Here is a 20,003-nt window from a genome sequence, read left to right on the forward strand (position 1 = left end):
TGATTATCGACGAGCTCATGAGGCAGATGATCTCAATACTCGATACTGCCCGCTCTATCGACTTCATCGTCATATTTCAGGTTCAATCTGAAAGTAGTAGCCAGGGCTTCTGTTTAGGCCTAGTTCACGTATCCGAGTGTCTGCCCCAGAAAACCAAAATAGTCGGCTTCGTTCCCAGAATGCAGCACTTGATGCATCGGTAGCCTTGCAATACCGTGCCCAGATAGAGTACTCTGAGCGTACATGACGTTGCTGAGTTGGCTTGACATCTGCCGTTGCATCAAGGAGCCGATAAGCCTAACCCTGACGCAACACCGATCATGACCACTCCTGCGTCACGCATCGCATTTTCTGCCTTGTCAGAGACAGCGAACGCATTTTCCTGCCGACCGAACCACTCGCGACCGCCTGAACAGACTCCACGATACCGAACGGTAGTCAGATTCAGGTACCCACCGGCTATTCACCCTGCGCTCAGAAGGCAGAAGGCATAGCCTGAGACATAGACACCAGACTACGCCATTGAGCAGAAAGCATCCTGGTCATGTCGACTTACCGAGCGTCTACCCCATCATGTGGCGCACGACTGGGGTTGAACCGCTTGAAGCGCAGATCAATACGTCCAAGACATGTCTTCTTTCTCGTCTTCTAGAAGCTTTGCCTCACTGATTGCGCCATCGCAGGTCATTCGGCCCCTAGGCTAAGCTATACGAAGACAGACGACTCCGTGTCTTGGAACTGCACTATGGCTGTCGTTATGCCGCTTCGACTCAGCGTTGAGTCAGTCGATGAGAGCGTTCTGTACACGGTGTTGGATCACCGGCACACGCATAGTCGAAGTCAATGAATCCTAGGACGCAGTGCCGGAGTCAGCAGCGAACATCACTGGCTGAGACCCCAGCCGTTGTGTGGAAGAGTCCACTTGTTCTACGGCTCCTACAGGTACCTAGGTAGACGCCAGGATATACCTGGTAATTGCACTTGGGCAGCAGGTAATATGAGTTGCTGCATGGAAGCATGCTCGCGCCTATCAGACGAGTCGCAAATCTTCGAGTGGAGTTCGAGTGGCTTGGTAGCAATATGGAAATGCAGCGGACTTGTGAAGGCGTAGCGCGAATGATCAGGAGATGCTGTTGATGCAGGTCCACTGCCGCCGTTCGCTGATCACAGTCATGCTGAACCCACCATGCCAAGGCAATAGCATGCGCAGTACGATCTTAGGTCGGCCGTTTTCCTGGTGTATTAGCCTATTGTACGCGGTTAGCACGCTGGAGAGTTGGAGGGCAGGCATCTCGCTTCGCAGGCCTCTCCAGACACACCGCATGCCTCGCATGCTCCGTGCTTCCTGCAGACCCTTCTGTAAGCAGGCTGCCACCACTCGTTTGAGGCTGCCACCACCACTACGCTGATCGTGTGTCTACAAACGTCCGCCATGTTGCAGGCAATTTATCGTCGACCGGGCGAAGCTGCGGCCGTGGGTGGGTAGCATCATCACCGTGCCGGCCACGGCTCGACGCGAGACCCTTGGAAGGATCACTGGCGCCATTTTTTGATTGTCAGAGCGCAAATGTGGAGTGCTTGATGCCCTTGTCACCCCCGCATTCGCCTCGCTCATCTCGCAGAGCCCGTTTCGTGACATGTGTAGGTGTAGGAGCTAAGGATGAGGCGAGATTTGGTGTGGTTATAATCGTCGTGCGTCCTGCCGTCCCATCTTCACGCCGAATTGCTGTGTCCTGCTTTCATCAGCAACGCCTATCTCACACCCTGTGCCGCCTTGGAATCCAGTACTCTGTCTCGATATCGTGGCTGCACGCCGCAGAAGTTGTGCAGCGTGCCCCGGCCGCTGTCTAACCGTCCACCAATCATGGCTGGAATTACTCCTTCTCCAGATGTTAGTCCCGTGTCAGCGGCGACCACTAATGGAGGCTTCCCACGCGACGCCTTCTGCCTCAATCTCTCCGCTCTGCCCGACGCAAATACCTTTATCCTCAAATCCGCCCTGACGTCTCCTCATCTGCTCGACCCCCCGAATGGACTGTTCACTGGAAACGGTGGTTTGAGTAATCCCTTCAAGAAGCGGCCCCGCAACATGTCTCAATCATCTGGTACAGACCGGGAAATGTCCAATGACAACACCCCGCCCGCGTCGAATGGAATCGCACCTACTAGCAATGGTACCAACGGCACGAGCACCGAACAGCGACCGAGCACAAAGAAGCGCCCAAGTACCGACACGATAGACTACCCGCGCCGGCGTGCGACGATCGCTGTACATCATCCTTATTTCGACTCCTCTATCTCAAAAAACTGACATCAAATAGTGCGAAATATGTCGGTCCCGAAAGAGTCGATGCGACGGAAACAGGCCAAAGTGCAGGTTGTGTACAGAGCTGAATGCCGAGTGCATATACCGAGAGCCGGGCATTAAACTGGACGCAGGTGACAAGCTAATCCTAGAGCATCTGAACCGCATCGAGGGTCTTTTACAATCTGGCATCACTAGCAACTTCTCATTATCATCGCATTCGCCAGCCGCGAGCAATTCCACCAGCGAAGATTTCCTAGCCCGTAGCACCGGCAATATACCCCATCTCGGCATGGTACAGCCGATCAACGGCATAGGAACATGGACCAACCACCCGTCAAACATCTCGACCATGCCGAAAACCCACAATACTGCGGCACTCAATCTGCTGTCATCTCCCATGATCAGAGAGCTCGTGTCTCGCCAATATGACGCCAAGCTTCTTCTCCAGCTCGAGATGACTCGGGAGTCAGTAAGCCTTGGGACGAGCCGTGGGCTGGATCTCTCAAATACTGGCGCATACGTGCAGGCGTACTTTGAGAGAGTGAATGTCTTCTACGCGGTCGTAAATCCTTATACATGGAGTAGCCACTACCAGACTGCCCTCAGCCACGGTTTCCGAGATGGGCCTGAAAGCTGCATAGTTCTTCTCGTTCTTGCGCTAGGTCATGCTGCAAGCACCGGCAGTATTACACAGCAAAACCCAGAAAAGGATCCTCCAGGGTTGGCATACTTTACCGCAGCATGGAGCCTGCTACCGACCGTCATGACAAGGAACAACATGGTAGCTGCACAATGTCAAATCCTCGCCGCAGCATACTTGGTGTATCTTGTACGCCCAGTCGAAGCTTGGAACGTATTATCAGGCGCCAGCATGAAACTGCAGCTTCTTCTGAGCGCGCCTGGTCGCGTGTCTCCAGCGGAAGAGGAGTTGGGCAGAAGAGTGTACTGGAATGCTGTGATGATCGAAAGCGACCTACTAGCAGAGCTCGATCTTCCCCATTCCGGCCTCGCTCAATTTGAGGAAGGCTTTGCACTGCCGACCGGATTTGAGGATCTAGGAACAGAAGCAGTTGGCCGAGATGAACTGTGGTATTTCCTTGCAGAGATTGCCCTTCGTAGACTACTCAACCGTGTGAGCTCCATGCTCTACATCCGAACGACACCCTATTCCAAAGGCCCAGCTGCGACATCCATCGCTCAACTGGATCCTTTGGTTGTGGAACTTGACTACCAACTGAACCAATGGTACGCTGGGCTACCACCAGCCATGCAGTTCCCGCTCGATAGAGTACCTTTGCAGAACCCGGTTCAGACCGTTTTGAGACTGCGCTACTTCGCATGCCGTACCATCATATTCCGCCCATACGTGCTTTTGGTCTTGCAGGACGAGACTTTGGCCATGGATTCGAGTGTGCAGGATAATTGCCACAAGTGCTTGGAGGCATGCGTTCGTCAACTGGAGTACATCACTGCGCACCACGCTGGACATCTGCCTTATCTGTTCCAGGGCGCTCTCTCGTAAGTTTCACCAATTGCCAACATTGCGTTTGCTGACAGTTTTGTAGCATCATCTCCCAGACGTTGCTCATCATGGGCGCAACAATGACTCCTTCGCTATCTCAGCTACTTCCCCCACCAGCGACTATGGACGATATCATCAACAACGTTGTTCTGGAAATGGAGCGATACGCTCACCTCGCACCTAGCCTACAGCTTTCCGCTGAGATCATTCGCGAAGCTGAAGGAAAGCGACAGATGTGGCTACGGACAGCAGGACTCAAATTTGACGTATGACTCTGATCTCGCAGTACCGGACTGCCACCCAGTACATGACTACGACTGTGGGCTCTTCAAAGCAGGAAAGCTACAACGTAGATCCACATGCTCGCCAGACCTGTGTAGCTGAAGCTACCTTCCACTTCTGGTAGCCTCCGCGTACCATATGATGGATCAGCAAGTCGAGCGGCGATCGCACGCGACAGCGATTATCATCTACACGACACACGCGGCGCTTCTCGACGAACCCATTTCTGGGTCCAGCACAGACCTTCATCCCCAACATCCTGTATCGGACGTTGAGACAAATAAGTACTAGGTCTCCATCAACCAGGTCCTCACATCTGCCGCACCCCGAGTGTACATGCCGAGAGTGATTGGCGAGTCGCTGCTCAATATGGGGCAATTTGGCATGACACAGTGTCTACACCAACTTCCGACAAGAACTAGTTCTCCACTGAGACTCCGGTCATACCAGCTGGGACAATCTTGAGTCGACTCAGGCAACCAGCAAGCCGCTACGTTGATCTCACCAGGTCCTTAGATCAGGTCCTCGTGGTGGCGAAGCACAGCCAGAAAGCCACTGAGTGGGTCACCGCAATGAACTGAAGAGATGATCTGTGGGTACAACGATGTACCCCATAATGAATCCGGGCTCGGTACGGCACGGTGGCTTGCTCCGCTACGCATTGCCACTTCTACGGTGACCAAAGCGTCCCACCGAAGACCACACGAGGCATCTCGCATGCATCTCGCATGAGGCTACTCCAGAACGCACATACATATGCGACCCACACACATAGCAAAATACCATCCTATCACCACTCATAGTGCCATCAGTAGACGTGAAACGCATCATCGTAGCTCTGACCATAGGCCGCGCGCCGCGCGCTCCTTCACACTGAAGCTAAGGCGCGCACCCCCTGGTAGAAATGCAATATAGATCCTGCAAGAGCAGACCAGGGGTGCGGTAGGTGGCCTGGTCTACCCCACATGTTGGGGTTCTCCTGTGACTTTACCCGTACACCCACTTACTTTTCGGGCCTTCTGGAAACGTAGTGGAATGTTGTGAACGCCTTCGAGAAGCCGAGGTGCGGATATGTGTGTGTGTGTGTGTGTGTGTCGGGGATGAACAGGGGGAGGTGTGTGAGACCGACTGGACAGGGGTGTTGTTGGGGGACGAGATGCAGGTGAAGGACGGATGAGAGGGACTATGGGGTGATGACGCTGACTGTTATGTGAGTCGAAGCAGTACTGATCCATCGTGCTGGATGCGGGTTGTTTGGCTTCTGTAGTGGTGGCTTGGGGGCACGCCGTGTCTCATAGCCACGTTGGATATGCCTCATTCACACCGATGTTTGCATGTACTACACCGACATGTCTTCTACAAGCCTCGTCCTCGTCCCAAAGTCTGTTGTTATCGTATTCTGCAGCCACAACGCCGCGTCGCCGAACACTCATAACGGTGTGCTGACTAGTCAGCGAAGACCGTGGCTTGGGTTATCTGATGGTGAGAGTAGGAAATGCACCGGGTCAGGCAACGTTCCAGAAAACATGGGACTAGCGTCTGATGTTTATGCATGAACCTGCCCGCTGGTTGGTTCGCATGTACCAGAGCGTCTGGTAGTGTTTAAGACGGTAGATTGTGATTGGTGCGTTATTCCTGACTGGGCGCCACAGGCGGAAAGACGGGAGCGCGCTCCGGTGGCATGACAACACCAGAGGTATCTGGTTGCGTAAGGCGACATCGAGAAACGGAAACGAGGCACAAGAATTTGAGGATGACGTCGGAGTCTGCTCATTTGTATTGGACAAGGGTACGGAATGGTTCTTGAATGAAGTGCATGAACCAAGACTTGGGCGTGATGATCATCTCTTGGGTCTAGCAGCAACCGGGTTGAGCCTTGCATTATCTCATACCAGTACAAACTCATCGGCTTCGTCCTCCTCCCAATCAACCCTTTCGCCATACATCCAGCTTTCGTAGTAACATTGTCCTACCACTGTGTATTCTCCATTCACACACTTTCGCAATAGTAGAGGGACTGAAGAGCCGTGTATGATGCATATGCAGTCGCCTGGTCGTACGGCTTTTGGCCCAAGCCCAAACAATTGCTTTCTCCCGAGGAAGAGTCTTTTGTGGATGAGTCTCAGATTCATTTGGGGGAACTTCTCTTTGTGAACTGCTTCGCTAACAGGTTCCGGTGTTTTCGTGTCAATGAAGCGTTCGTACATTGAGATCAAATCGCCTGTAGTATATTGTAGAGGCTCTGTGAGGGCTTGCGGACCAAGATCATGGCCCAAGAGCGTAACAAATATACGTTCCTTAGCAGCATTCATCTCGTCAGACGTATCGATATCCACTGTAGGCATGGTCGTTCTGAGGTTAGCCATTTCTTCGGCCAGTCGTACATTCTCTACTCCAAAAGTTGCGATCTCTTCTCGAGTAACACTTGACACGAACTGGACCGTGTCAATGATCCGGCCGCGAACAACCAAGCGCACATCGCCTTCTTGATATATTTTGTTCGCTTGGCATAGGCGCCCTTTGGCGGCGGCGTACGGGTAATGTGGAGTGTCGCCAATCCTGTAACCCTGCCACCTGTCTCCTGCAGAAGAAACGTCCACTCGCCAGTCTATGGTCCAAGAAGGTATCTCCGCGTCTGCGCTGCCGCGGATAAGCCCCAGGAACGCAAGCGAGCCAGTCTTCCGCGCCATATCTGCACAAAGCTTTCGGTATGCTTGTCCAGTAGACATCCTATAATCTGCAACGAAGTCCAGAGCGGAGGTCCTTTCTTGAAAAGCTAAAAATGCATTAATGGCGTCCCTTGGGTCGCTGGCCTCACGCGATGATGAGAGCCAGAACAGTACATCCAAGAAGTCGCTATATAAGGTGCTCTGCGTAGGGTCGCCTCGTAGCCATCTACGTGCCGTGTCCATGCTCAGCAGGCGATCGACTCCGAGGTGATCTGGGATTAGCGAGTAAACGACTTGCAGGGCCGCTTTTGACGAATATCTGATGACGAAGATGATACGATAAAGTACGTATATTTCAGTTGGTGTCGTTCCAAGTATCATCGTGGGCCGAGTGGACAACACGATCTCTTGGACTATCCATGCACGTTTAAAGTACGGGCGACCTATGGCCCAAGTCAATGCTTGAATGTACTGTGCTGTTGTATAGCCTGTATCGTTCTCTTGAGAAAAGAGAGCAATCAATCTGCTTTCCAGATCCTTGTGCATCTCGGCAGTCCAATGGACATCAAGCGGTGGGAGCTCGCCCAAGTTTCTTATCAGATCAAGTAGTACAGGCGTATGCTCAGGAGACATGCCAATCCACATTAGCGTCCGCTCCGCCTGTCCATAGATGTGCGACATCAGAGAGACCTGGTGGCCTCGCTCGTCCAGATCATGCTGGTTCACAGCAATCTGATCAATCCAAATTTTCCCGCTTGATTCAGGTTGTGTCAGGAGCTCGTGAACATGGTGCAAGATACGCGCTAGATGCACCGTAATCCTCAGAGAACCAGCACCGGTTATTGGAATAGACGAATAAGTATTGGTATCTCCAACTATGGGTTCCGGCTCTTCGTTGTCGTAGTCGGTCCATGTATATGAGAGCGCCTCGAAACGCGGCTTTTGCCTGATATCCACCTCCTCTAATGTGTATGCAGGAGCATCTTGAGTGCCGGAGACGGAGAGAAGCCGTATCGAGGTTGGAGTCGAACACGGCGAGTATTGGTATGCTGACATTATGAGGTCACACGAAGGATTTGAGACAGGCAGCCCACCACCGACGCGATGACCGCAGTGGCCCGTGCGTTTGGCGCGTTCAAGCCCCACTAAAATTTCTTTGCAACTTCAACAGGTACGGCGCGCGGCAGGCACGACCACCACACCATCCCACAACACAATGGCAGTCGACAACTCACTAGAGTCGCTCCTCGCGACTCTTACTACATCCATTCAATCTGCAACAGAAGCTCTGCCAAATGACGATATCCTACCACCGAAGGAAGGCATTTCCCTTCTGGATGTCAAGAACGAGCTGCTTCTATCCTACCTACAAAATCTCGTCTTCCTCATCCTCCTAAAGCTCCGAGCACGCAAAGGCGACCAGCAAGAAACCAGCCTCCACCCCCAAGATGAAGTCGTCCAGAAGCTAGTGGAACTGCGAATCTACCTAGAAAAGGGTGTACGACCGCTGGAAAGCCGCCTCAAGTACCAAATCGACAAGATCCTCCGCACAGCCGACGATGCCACCCGTCGCACCACCCAAGCCAGCGCAAAACCCACCTCGAAACCCAAGAAGAACAAGACGAACACAGGCTCCGACTCCGACGTCAGCGACGCCGAATCAGCAGGCACAGCGCAAACCTCAGAGGACGAAGACGAAATGGCGTACGGTCCCCGCCGCGCCCTCGTAACACGTCAAAAGACCGAAGCCGCCCAAGAGCGCGCGCGCGCCGAAACCGCAAAGGACGGCATCTACCGCCCACCCAAGATAACGCCCATGGCAATGCCCGTACCCGAAAACCGGGAAGAGCGCCGCGAGCGGCGCCCCGGAAAATCCGCCACCCTCGACGAATTCATCGCGACCGAGCTGTCAGGCGCGCCCATCGCCGAACCCAGCATCGGAAGCACCATCACGCACGGAGGCCGACACACAAAGTCCGAACGCGAACGTCGCGAAGAGAACGAGAGGCGCGAGTACGAAGAAGCGAACTTTACGCGGTTGGCGCCGGGGAGCAAGAAGGATGCTGCTAAGCAGAAGGCGAGGCAGCAGCGGGATGGTGGGTTTGGAGGCGAGGAGTGGCGCAGTCTGGGCGCGGGCATTGATCGGATCGAGAAGTTGACGCAGAAGAAGAGTGGGAAGTTGGGGAGCTTGGAGAAGAGTCGGAAGAGGCCTGTGGGAGATGGGCCGAGGGGGAGTGGGAGTATGGCTGGGGATGCGTTTGAGAAGAGGAGGAAGGTTGTTGGGAGGTATAAGTGAGGGATTGGATGATATCCATGTTAGAGCACGAGCTAGAGAGGCGGACATTTCGGACAGCCGTGTCTTGCAATCAGAAAATACATGCTTTTACGGCAACGTTATTCGTGCACACATCCTGATATTCTTCATTACCAAATTCACCTCTTTTGATTGTAAAAGGTATCTACAAAAATCTCCCACATGATTCCCTGACCGTGACTCCATCAACGCCAAGCTATGCATTCATTCATTCCGTAAGGGTAGTCCGCTCCCTCAAATTTAGCGACCGACCCCTAAAACGCCCGCAAACATGCTGCTGAAGTGCTGTGCAAATATCCCTTTTCTGCTCTCTAAGCCAGATACCTATATGAATCAGTCTGCGCGCCGTCTACGCGCTCCAGGTATTCACGCTCAATGAGCGACTCAATGCGTTTCTTAACCATGGTGACCTCGGGCTTGAATTGGCCGACGAGTTGGCTGAGGGTTTCGGACATGAGCTGTTGATGTGAGAGCTCTTTGCGTTGCCTGGTTCGTTGTTAGCATGTTTGACAATGTAGATTGTGACGAATACGTACTTCATGATTCGTACGACTGCTGCTTCAATACAGAAGCCTCGCGAATCGTCGTTCTTCTTCTCAGTCTCGCGTCGCTCACGATCACTCTCCACCTTGTTGCCGCCGCTGACGACACCAACCTTGATCTTGACGAACTTGCCCTGGAAGCCTTCATTGAACGAGAACTTGTCGGTGGGCTTGACGTCCTTGGACATAGGCTCCTTGATTAGGATGCGTGTTTTCGGTGCTACAGCGAGCGACTGCAGGTTCCTGATTAGATCACTGGGGGGAATATTCGTCTGGGCTTGGATCTCTTCGAATGTCAGGCGTTCGCCGGCATCAAGCTCGTTGAAGAGAAGCAGGATAATCATGCCATATGTCGATACGTTGAGGTCGTGGCGACGCTCCTTGACAGACCCGTCCTTCTGAGGAACCTTGGGGAAGACGGCCTTGATGTCTGCTGATCCCATGTTGGGAAGCCAGGTAAGTTGTCGTCCGGAGTGCTTTTGACTGTAAAACTTTTCGAACCCGCGCTTGAGCTTGTCTACGACAAGAGGGTAATTGCACCGTGGTCGCTTGTCCTCTTCGTCGGCAGCCGCACCACCCATGGTCTCGAGAGGCCAAGTCATACTGGTCAGCACGTTGATGGACAGCTCGATGCGCTTAGGATCCTTCTCTCCGAGACCTTCTACATGCTTCTTGAAACCGGCGGTAAGCTCTTCGGAGATGGTCATGTCCTTGAACATGGCCTCCAGCTTGAGGGTGAAATTGTTGCCGAGCTCAATCTTCATCTTGGAGATCATCTGCTTTTCGACTTCGTTGCTAATGGACTTGTTCATCAACAGACGGCGACACAGGTGCTTCTTGTAGTAGCGCTCGAAAAGGTCCTTATCCTGCACGTATCGTAGCAGGATGATAGCCTTCTCCAGCACAGCGTCGATCTCCGCCTCAGTCTTGCCCTTGATGCCCTTCTTCATGTTTTCGTCGATAAAGAGGGAGATGTATTCGGATGATCGTGGGAACGTCACCGAGTTGATGAAATCGGAGAAACTTGCTGTTTGCGCCTGTTGCAGCAATGGATCGCACTCGAATGACTCTCTCCAAATCTTGTCAAACCGGTCTTTCAGGGCAAGGACATCCTCGACCCACTTGATCGCAGCGACAGTCTGCTGGTTCAGGCTCTTCTCTTGTGCGGCACCCTTGCCCTTGTCGGCTGCATCGGCGGCAGGTGCAACGGCTGGCGCCAGTGACGCCGCGATCGCGTCCTTGTTGATGTCTGAGCCCATTTCGACAATGCGCTGCTGAATGGCTCGGGTTGTCTGGATCTTCTTGTCATCTACCCGCCTGTTTAGGTCGTAGATGAGGTTCAGCTCTTCAAGTCTATGGTTGTCGATCATGAAGCGTACACCGCTCTCCATCTCTACAAGCTCGTGTATCCGGAATTTGATCATCTCTTCCTCTACGACTTTCTGAATCTTGGGTCCCGTAGTGTCCAGAAGTGTTTGCTTGCAGCGCTCGTCCTCTTCGTAAATTCGGCGTCGCGCGTGTTTGCAGTATGCGCCAGCATGCGCGTCGCGTAGTAAGAGCTCCGATTCTTCGCGGTAAAAGGCTCTGCTGGTGTCCAGATACTCCACCTCAAAAGACGTGTTGTACAGTCGCTGGTCCTCCGCCTCTATCTCGCCCTCGTGTAGGCCCTCGAGCATATACACGCAGGACTTGATAAGCTGCTTATCGATGACGTCGCCGTCGCGCTCCATCTGTATCTGGTCGAGGATAATGTTGTTCAAGAGGTTGAGGATCGCTCGAGCGTCGGTCGGGGATATCTTGGAATTGAGGATTTCGTCGCGAAACAGAACCATGGCTGCGTTGTAAATTGATGGGCGGCGATGGTCAGCACAGTAGACACGGTCCTAAGCAGGCCGTGTTAGCCAACATCCTCATCAGTCCGTCCAAATATCATCTTACCATGTACATGAGCACGTCTGCCAGCATGCTGGTGCAGATCTGGTGATCGCTCCATGCCTGCTTCAGCCCTTTCAGAAACCTCTCACCCGCGACACGTCGCTCATTTGGTGTAGTTCCGCCGATACTCTGTGCGTCTACGAGTAGATTCGTTGAGAGCAATTGCGAGATTGAGGCTCGGACCTCGGTGCTCAACCAATTTCGCTCGAATTCGTGAACTTTCTCGTAGAGAGCCTCGCCTTTCTTCTTCAGAACGATTCGGTAAGCGTGACGGTAAAGCTCTTCGTACGATAGCTTGGACGCATTCTTTGTGTGGATCTCCCTAAAGGCCGCCTCGATGGTGGCCCACGTGTTCTCGAAATCTACTTCGTCGCCGTGCAGACCCTGCGAACGCGCCATTGTTAGTGTTGAGTCTACAGCATGGAGTCTTTTTCTGTGACAGCGAGGTTGAGCGGCGTAGGCTAGCACGCGAGGAAAGTGAAGGTGAAGGTGAAAGTGAGCGCGCAGTACGTACCCTCCTTGGCGGCCGTATCCGCTGTCTTCCTCGTCCTGCGATCATCTTCGCTCCTGCCTTCTTCTGATCGTGTGATATCTAGAGCTTCGGAGCTCGGTGCGGTCGAAGGCGGAGGAGGCTGGCGGTGCAGATGCCCGGTGTGGCGTGGGTGTAAGGAAGAGGCCGGAGGTTCAAAGGAACATTTGGGGACTAGCACGCAGCACGGTCAGGGTGACAGTGAAGCAATGGCACGCGTGGCGGCAGACGCGAGTGATGGTGAAGTTCAGGTGCCGGGCGTGTTGCGGGCGAGGGTCCCCGCTGCACGAGAGCTCGCCGTCGTCATGGCTTGGCGCTCGGTCAATTATTCTTTGCCCGCTGCACTTCCGTTCGTCATACCTCACACGCCGTTTCACAGTCGCCAGCTCACTCTTTCACCATCTTTGAGTCGTGTCAGTTTGTGTCATATCGTCATGCGCTCCTCCACCTCTTTGTTGCGCGGCATCGCCCGAAGCAATGCGCCCCGAACTGCACGAATCCCCCATGCCGAGCGCATTCCAGCGCCCGCAAAGCGCCTCTTCCACACACCGCGAACGTCAGCTGCCATACGACCTTCACTCATACTATCACATGCGCGATTACCTTCTACTGTCCGCTTTGAGTCAAGCGCGGCTCCTCCCACGTCAACAGATGCGCCAGACTCACGACTAGAGCGTGAACAAGTCCCGTCATACGAACTCACATTTACTTGCAACGTCTGCAAGACACGCTCTTCACATCGACTGTCGAAGCAAGGCTACCACCATGGGACTGTCTTGATCCAATGTCCGGGCTGCAAGAATCGGCATCTCATTGCAGACCACCTCAAGGTATGACCCATGGATAGTTGGCATGGCTTGAGGCTAATAGTTCCCAGGTGTTCTCAGACAAGTCCGTCACGATCGAGGACCTCATGCGGGAGAAAGGCAGCCTAGTCAAGAGGGGTTCCTTAAGCGCAGAAGGCGATGTTGAATTCTGGGACGACGGCAGCACCACACCCAGATCCGCACAATTCCACGCCGAATCTAAGCCCAAGGGCGACAACCGCCTGGCCGCGCAGCCGGAACCATCGAAACCCTCGCAAGACTAAACGTTACGCATTCGAGATAAACACGTCCACTTGTCGACACGGTCGATTTCTCGGACAACCGCCGACAGCCTGTATAACATTGTTTGAATACCACTCGGAGTTTTCGTTGCGATACAGCGTTTCCGGGTGGCTGAGTGCACCTCGAATACACACGGCCCTGGAACTTCTCCACACGCGCAAAGAAGTGCTTACAGTGATGCTAGACTTACTTTTGTTCGTTCAAGATCGTGCTGCCCGTACCGCGGTATACACCCTTCGATCGCATCGTTTTGTGCAACTTGATGTCAATCCTGAACGATGGATGTGCAGTTTGATTTGCACAGGAAAGCGCCTGACGCGAACATGACGTCCATTGCCAAACAAATTATGACCTCCATCGGACTGGATAAAAAGCATCGGAGGATGTGGTATGTCGCGAAACTGCCGAGGCCTAAATTTGTGGGGATGGTGTTTCGTGCCAGTCTGAGGTGAAATCACGACCCTCAGATCGAGAGGAACACGCCCGATCAGCTGGTAACACTCAGGACGGTCTACGGCAAATGACATGGTCGGCCTAACTGTGGTTTGTTCGGAGTCATCGTCAGCTGACCTGGTAGAGAGCACCCCGATCATGCTAGCCATCTTACGATTGTCAACAACAACCAGGCGGGCTATCGCAGCGATTTGCAAACTGGATCGCCTTTTACAAAGCATGTGTTGCGATGAAATTAGTCTAACTTGTCGAACCCGGTTTCTCTCACTACTTCCAAGGCTTTTGTTGTATGGTAGTGAGAGTTTCGGACGCTGCGCACTGCCATATCCAATCTCCCTAGAAGATGGCCGACTAGGAAGAATCCCATACGTCGCTTTCCATCCCAATACTTATGGGTCTGTCCTTTCGAACCGAGGAACGTTACCGGCGCATCGCGATATGATAGGATGCGACCCACTTCCCTACGTACGCCGAGATCGTTGTAACGGACGCGAAATGAGTTGTGGCTTGTCGGTTGTTTATTTCGAACCGCCAAGTCCTCGAGTGTTTCTTTTACCTCTCCCCACCGCGAATCCGTATCAAGCACATCCCAGAAAACCGTCAAAAAGTTCACGTATCGCATCTCTTCGTCGACTTTGCGAGCCGAGGCTTCCCAAATGGCGTGGTGCAACGTCCTTTAGATGTTGGGGCCGAGGGCTGGCGATGCCATTGACGAGTTTCACGCCTGACAACGATGTGTAGCTGTCACTCGAAGCAGGTCGATATATAATCTGAATGCTCAAAGAGTTTATAAACACCAGCAGAGATCACTTCAAGCGAATCACTCATTGACAGTCATACCTTCACCTCCTTTCGTTAACATTCATTTTTGAGGTCCATTCCCATCATTACTCTGCCCGTTCTCTCATTTAGAACCACCATGAAGGTCTCATCTACTATCAGCTTTCTCGCTATCTTTGCGTCAGCCTCGGCTTTCCCGACCTATGTCGCTCGCCAGGCCTGGGTGCCCAGGAACTGGACAGCTCCAGGTCCTACCGATGGTTAGTTGCATCATCTAAACAGACATCTCTGGTCGTGATAGGAGCATCACACTGATCGACGACTCAACAGCACGCGGCCCATGCCCCGGCATGAACACCCTCGCCAACCACGGCTACCTGCCGCACGACGGACGAAGAATCACCCGCGACATCCTCGCCGACGCCATGCTCGAGGGTTTCAACATCGCCAAAAGCGACGCCATCATCCTCTTCTCGCAGGCCGTACGCACCAACCCAGAGCCATTCGCACGTACATTCGATCTCGACACGCTGGGCCGCGAGGGCGTATTGGAGCACGACTTCAGTCTCAGTCGCTCTGACCGCTTCTTCGCCAACCCCCTCCCCTTCAACGAAACCGTCTGGGCGGAAACAGCCTCTTTCTTCACAACACCAGAGATTACCGTTCAGCAGCTCGCCGACGCCCGCATGGCACGACTTGAGACATCTGAGAAAACTAACCCGGAGCACAAGGCGTCCTTGTTGGCTGATGGGTTTAGTTGGGGTGAATGTGCTTCGTTCTTTGAGATTATGGCGGATGGCACTACGAGTACTGTTAAGAAGGACTTTATTGAGTATTGGCTGCGTAAGTTTCTACCCTTGTCTTTTGTGGGGATGAATGGAGAGTAGTGGCTAACGCATGCGATGCAGGAAACGAGCGCATGCCTACTGAGATCGGCTGGACTCGCCGCCCGACTGTCATGCAGACTAGCGAGCGGACTAAGTTCACTCGTGCGCTGATGGAGGCTGCGGGTCAGGGTACTGGCTTTTCTCTGTTGCACTGAGCGGGTTTTGCAGGGCAGAGCTAGGACTCACTTACTGGAAGCCAAGGGGAAAGAAAGCCGAAGTGCACTGCGCAAGCTGAAGGTCCCCGAAGAGTTTCGTTATGTACATATTCTGGGTTATAGGCGTACGGAGTGTGCCTTAATCAAATTGAACAGGTCGTTTTTGCTGTGTAGCAACCAAAACGGATCGACAAATCTGTGTACACCTGGCTGCAGTGACTATGTATCATATCGCCATGCAACACTGCCGAACACATCAACATATGTCCTGGGTCATTGCAATCAAGGCAAGGTTTCGAGGGCATATGAAATCGACTATGATTTACGAGCAAGTAAGTATCCTTAAGCCACGGAGGAGTGCCATGCCGTTGAGAGAGGCGCGCTTGGAAACTATTGGGTTGGGATACATTTTGTTTCAATTGAACACAACGGCCCAGGGCCTACGATAAGAAGCCTTGTTTTTAAGGGGTAAAGCTTCTAGTTTATTAACTAATAATGTGCGTGGCTAGACTTAGGGCCTATTTAGTAATTGTTGTATAAATTTTAATATAAAGAAAATATAATTAGACTCTAAAACGTAATTTATTAGTATTTTACTATCTTTATATTTCTTTATATAATAATTAAGAAATAAGTTTATAAAATAAATATTCTACTACTATAGCTTAATAGAATATTTAGTATATTTTACTACTATAGTATATTAGAATATTTATAGTATATTTTACTACTATAGTATTTATAGTATATATAAAGTATTTTACTACTATAGTATAATAAAATATCTAGCGTATTCTACTACTATAGTATTTATAGTATATAAAAAGTATTCTACTACTATAGTATAATAAGAGTATTCTACTACTATAGTATAATAAAAGTATTCTACTACTACTTATCTATTCTAAGTTTATAAGTATTTTACTACTACTTATCTATTCTAAGTTTATAAGTATTCTACTACTATAGTATAATAAGAGTATTCTACTACTACTTACTTATTCTAAGTTTATAAGTATTTTACTACTACTTATCTATTTTAAGTTTATAAGTATTTTACTACTATAGTATAATAAGAGTATTCTACTACTACTTATAAGCCTAAGTCTTTTTATATTCTACTACTACTTATCTATTCTAAGTTTATAAGTATTTTACTACTATTTACTTACTCTAAGTTTATAAGTATTCTACTACTACTTATCTACTTTAAGTTTATAAGTATTCTACTACTACTTATAAGCTCTTAAGGCCTTTATATATTATACTACTATAAACTTATTATAAGTAAAAAAAAGATAGTAATAAGTAAGACTTAAACTTAAATATAAAAAAAATAGTAACTTTATATATAAGAAATTGCTTACTTAGTAGTTAAGTAGATATCTTAGTTAAAAGCTAGAAGTTACTAGACTAGTAAAGAACTAATATACTAAATAGTAGTACTATATTAGGCTATTATTAATAGAGAATAATTAGATTTAAAGCTTTATATAGTATATAAGTATAAAAGAGCTAGTAGAAATATAAAGTTATAATAAGTAAAGACTTTATATTAGTAGCTATAACGCTAGCTTTACTAGTATAGTAATATAGTATATAGATATAGAAAGTAGATAATTAATAGAGAGTAAGAAGTAATAAGTAATAAGTAATAAGTAATAAGTAATAAATATACCTTTTTTAAAACTATAATCTTACTTATAGCTATTAAAACTTTAGCTTATAGTAATTTTATATTATATAATACTCTTTATATTAATAATAATAATAGTAGTAACTACTTTAAAATATCTACTTTTAACTCTCTTTTATTTAGTCTTCTATTTAGTACTTTATATACTATAATTTTAGTACTACTACTATAATTTATTATATAGTAGTAATAGTAGTAATAGTAATAAAATAAGCTCTACTAAAGTAAGTTAAGGTCTAGTATAGTTTAGAAGCGTAAGTAAGTATAGTACTACTATTATTAAAGTTAGTAACTATATACTAATAGTAATATAGTTTATCTTAGAACTTTACTTAGCGTACTTAGTATATAGTAGCTATACTACTATTAATAATTACGCCTACGCCTACGCCTATTATTTCTACTTTTATCTTTTCTATACCTTTAGTATATAATAATAATAATAATAATAATAAGAAAATAAAAGTTATACTAAGCTAAATAGTAATTCTACTTACTTTTATAAGTAACCTTACGTAGTAGTAGTAAGAGTATAGTAGTAAAGATTAAGTAAGTAGATAAGTAATAATAGATATAGAATAGCTTACTTTTTTCTTTTCTTTATAAAGTATAAGTAAGTAGTACTTATATAGTACTACTACTATAATATATAAACGTTTACTAGTTTTAGAGTATTTAGCTTTTATATTTTATTCTAGCTATTTAGAGTACTACTTAAAGAAATAATCTAAGTATTAAGTTAGAGTAGTATTATAGGTTAGAGTTTAAATACTAACTATAGTAAGAAAGTAGAGTTTAGTTAGTTAGAATTAAAGTTCTTACTATATACTTCTTTTTATATATACTATTTTATACTCTTACTACTCTTTAAACTTTTACTAGTAATTATTAATAAATAAGCTACTAGCTATATTTTAGAAAGAGAAATATAAAGCTAGTAGTCTTCTACTTCTTACTAATAGTAAAGAATTAAAAAAGCTAGATAACTAACTTAAAGTCTTTAGTAAAAGAGTTAGATAAAAAAGGTATAGTATTAGACTTTACTACTTCTTACTAATAAAAAAAAATTAAATAAGCTAAACTCTTTAGACTAGCTTTTAATAAAGTATTAAATATAGCTTTAACTTTAATAAAAGCTATAAACTAACTAGAGTATAATAGTATAGAAACTACTAGCTTAGACGTCTAGCTACTTTAGTACGTAGTAGGTATTACTAGTAGTAATCTTTAAGTGCTAAAAGCTATTATAGCTAATAAGAAAGCTAGTAATATATTTAAAGTAGTATATCTTTATAGATATATAGTACTTAAAAACTACTATCTAGAAGTTATATTTTTAGTGTAGAGTTATAAAAGTATAAAGTACCTTTATAGTAGCTAGAGTAGTAGTAGTTTTAGAGGTAAGCTTAAGTTAAAACTATTAGCGTTAGTATAAAGTTATAAAAGTATAAAATACTTTATAGTAGCTAGAGTAGTAGTAGCTAAAGTAGTAGTAGTTTTAGAAGTAAGTCTAAGTTAACTTATTACTAGCTTCTTAAAAACTTTAATACTATTATTAGTAATTATCTTATAGAAGTATAAGATACTTCTATAGTAGTTCTAGAAGTAAGCCTAAGTTAACTTATTACTAGCTTCTTAAAAGCTTTAATACTATTATTAGTAATTATCTTATAAATTAATAATAGTACTAATAATACTTTTACTAGAGAAGATAGTAATAATAAAGTACTTACTTAATTTAGTAGTAGTATCTTAGTATACTACGTTCTTTATAGCTCTTTTACTAAGAACGTAGTATTTAGTATTAGTAATTTTAACTAGAAAGTAGTTAATTATAGAATATATAGTCTTTATAAAGGTATATATATTAAAGTTAGATAGTATAGGCTTAAAAGAGGCCTAAAGGCTTATAGCTAGCGTGCTTAATAATAGCCTTATATAGTCTATAGTTATTTATAAAATACTAGTTATAGTAGATATATATAGTAAGGTTAATAATTATAAGAAAGTTAGTAATAAAAAGAAAATAGTTAATAATAGCTTTAGTAGCGTAGCGTATAGGCTTAAGAAACCTAAAAGCTTATAGCTAGTGTTATTAATAATAATAATTATAAGAAAGTTAGTAATAAAGAAAAGATAGTTAATAATAGCTTTAGTAGCGTAATATATAGACTTAAGAAGTTTAAAAACTTATAGCTAGTGTTATTAATAATAATAATTATCTAGAAGTTATATTCTTAGTATAAAGATATAGAGGTAGAAAATACCTTAGTAGTAGTAGTTCTAGAAGTAAGCTAGAGTTAAAGCTATCTAAGAGCCTATAAAGTAGAAAGCGTAGTAAACTTAATAACGTAATTTTTAATAACTCTACTAACGCTAGTTATAGATAGAAGTAGAATAATTAAAAATATAAGTATAGCTAGTTAGACCTTCTTTTTCTATATAAAACTATTAACCTAAATATAGAATCTAAGCTTTAGATACTATATATTATTATTATAGTCTAAATACTATTAGTATATAATAATAAAAATATAAATATATAGAACTTATATCTAGCTAGCTAAAAAGAAGTAAGGTAATAGTAGAGATCTTAAGGCTAGAGATCTTAACTTAAAGATTCTTATAAGTATAAGTTTTTATAGCCTTTTTCTTTTAGTTACTACTAATAATCTTAGTTTTAAAAGTCTTCTAGTTCTATAAACTAGTATTAAGAAATTTAAAAGTCTTCTAGTTCTATAAACTAGTATTAAGAAATTTAAAAGTTTTCTAGTTCTATAAACTAGTATTAAGAAATTTAAAAGTCTTTTAGTTTTATAAAC

The 20,003-nt window shown here is 46.7% G+C and overlaps 5 protein-coding genes across 5 annotated transcripts; 4 read left to right on the plus strand and 1 right to left on the minus strand.

The window, feature by feature from the left end:
* Positions 1-1,864: 1,864 nt before the first annotated feature.
* On the plus strand, positions 1,865-4,102 carry J4E78_005523 (uncharacterized protein; the record flags this gene model as incomplete). The annotated part of the gene is made up of 3 exons (XM_049366142.1): positions 1,865-2,269; positions 2,322-3,826; positions 3,874-4,102. 3 exons carry the CDS (start codon positions 1,865-1,867, stop codon positions 4,100-4,102), a joined length of 2,139 nt encoding a protein of 712 aa, XP_049221868.1.
* A 3,895-nt stretch (positions 4,103-7,997) lies between these two features.
* On the plus strand, positions 7,998-9,077 carry J4E78_005524 (uncharacterized protein; the record flags this gene model as incomplete). The annotated part of the gene is made up of 1 exon (XM_049366143.1): positions 7,998-9,077. One exon carries the CDS (start codon positions 7,998-8,000, stop codon positions 9,075-9,077), a length of 1,080 nt encoding a protein of 359 aa, XP_049221869.1.
* Positions 9,078-9,406: 329 nt separating this feature from the next.
* Positions 9,407-12,131, minus strand: J4E78_005525 (uncharacterized protein; the record flags this gene model as incomplete). Its single annotated transcript, XM_049366144.1, has 4 exons — positions 9,407-9,581; positions 9,632-11,520; positions 11,576-11,956; positions 12,087-12,131. 4 exons carry the CDS (start codon positions 12,129-12,131, stop codon positions 9,407-9,409), a joined length of 2,490 nt encoding a protein of 829 aa, XP_049221870.1.
* A 404-nt stretch (positions 12,132-12,535) lies between these two features.
* On the plus strand, positions 12,536-13,191 carry J4E78_005526 (uncharacterized protein; the record flags this gene model as incomplete). Its single annotated transcript, XM_049366145.1, has 2 exons — positions 12,536-12,931; positions 12,979-13,191. The coding sequence occupies 2 exons, from the start codon at positions 12,536-12,538 to the stop codon at positions 13,189-13,191; spliced, it is 609 nt and encodes a 202-aa protein (XP_049221871.1).
* Positions 13,192-14,582: 1,391 nt separating this feature from the next.
* On the plus strand, positions 14,583-15,485 carry J4E78_005527 (uncharacterized protein; the record flags this gene model as incomplete). Its single annotated transcript, XM_049366146.1, has 3 exons — positions 14,583-14,703; positions 14,774-15,286; positions 15,352-15,485. 3 exons carry the CDS (start codon positions 14,583-14,585, stop codon positions 15,483-15,485), a joined length of 768 nt encoding a protein of 255 aa, XP_049221872.1.
* Between the last annotated feature and the right edge of the window lie 4,518 nt (positions 15,486-20,003).

Source organism: Alternaria triticimaculans (assembly GCF_023758025.1).
Source record: "Alternaria triticimaculans strain BMP 0046 chromosome Unknown scaffold_7, whole genome shotgun sequence".
NCBI lineage: Eukaryota > Fungi > Ascomycota > Dothideomycetes > Pleosporales > Pleosporaceae > Alternaria > Alternaria triticimaculans.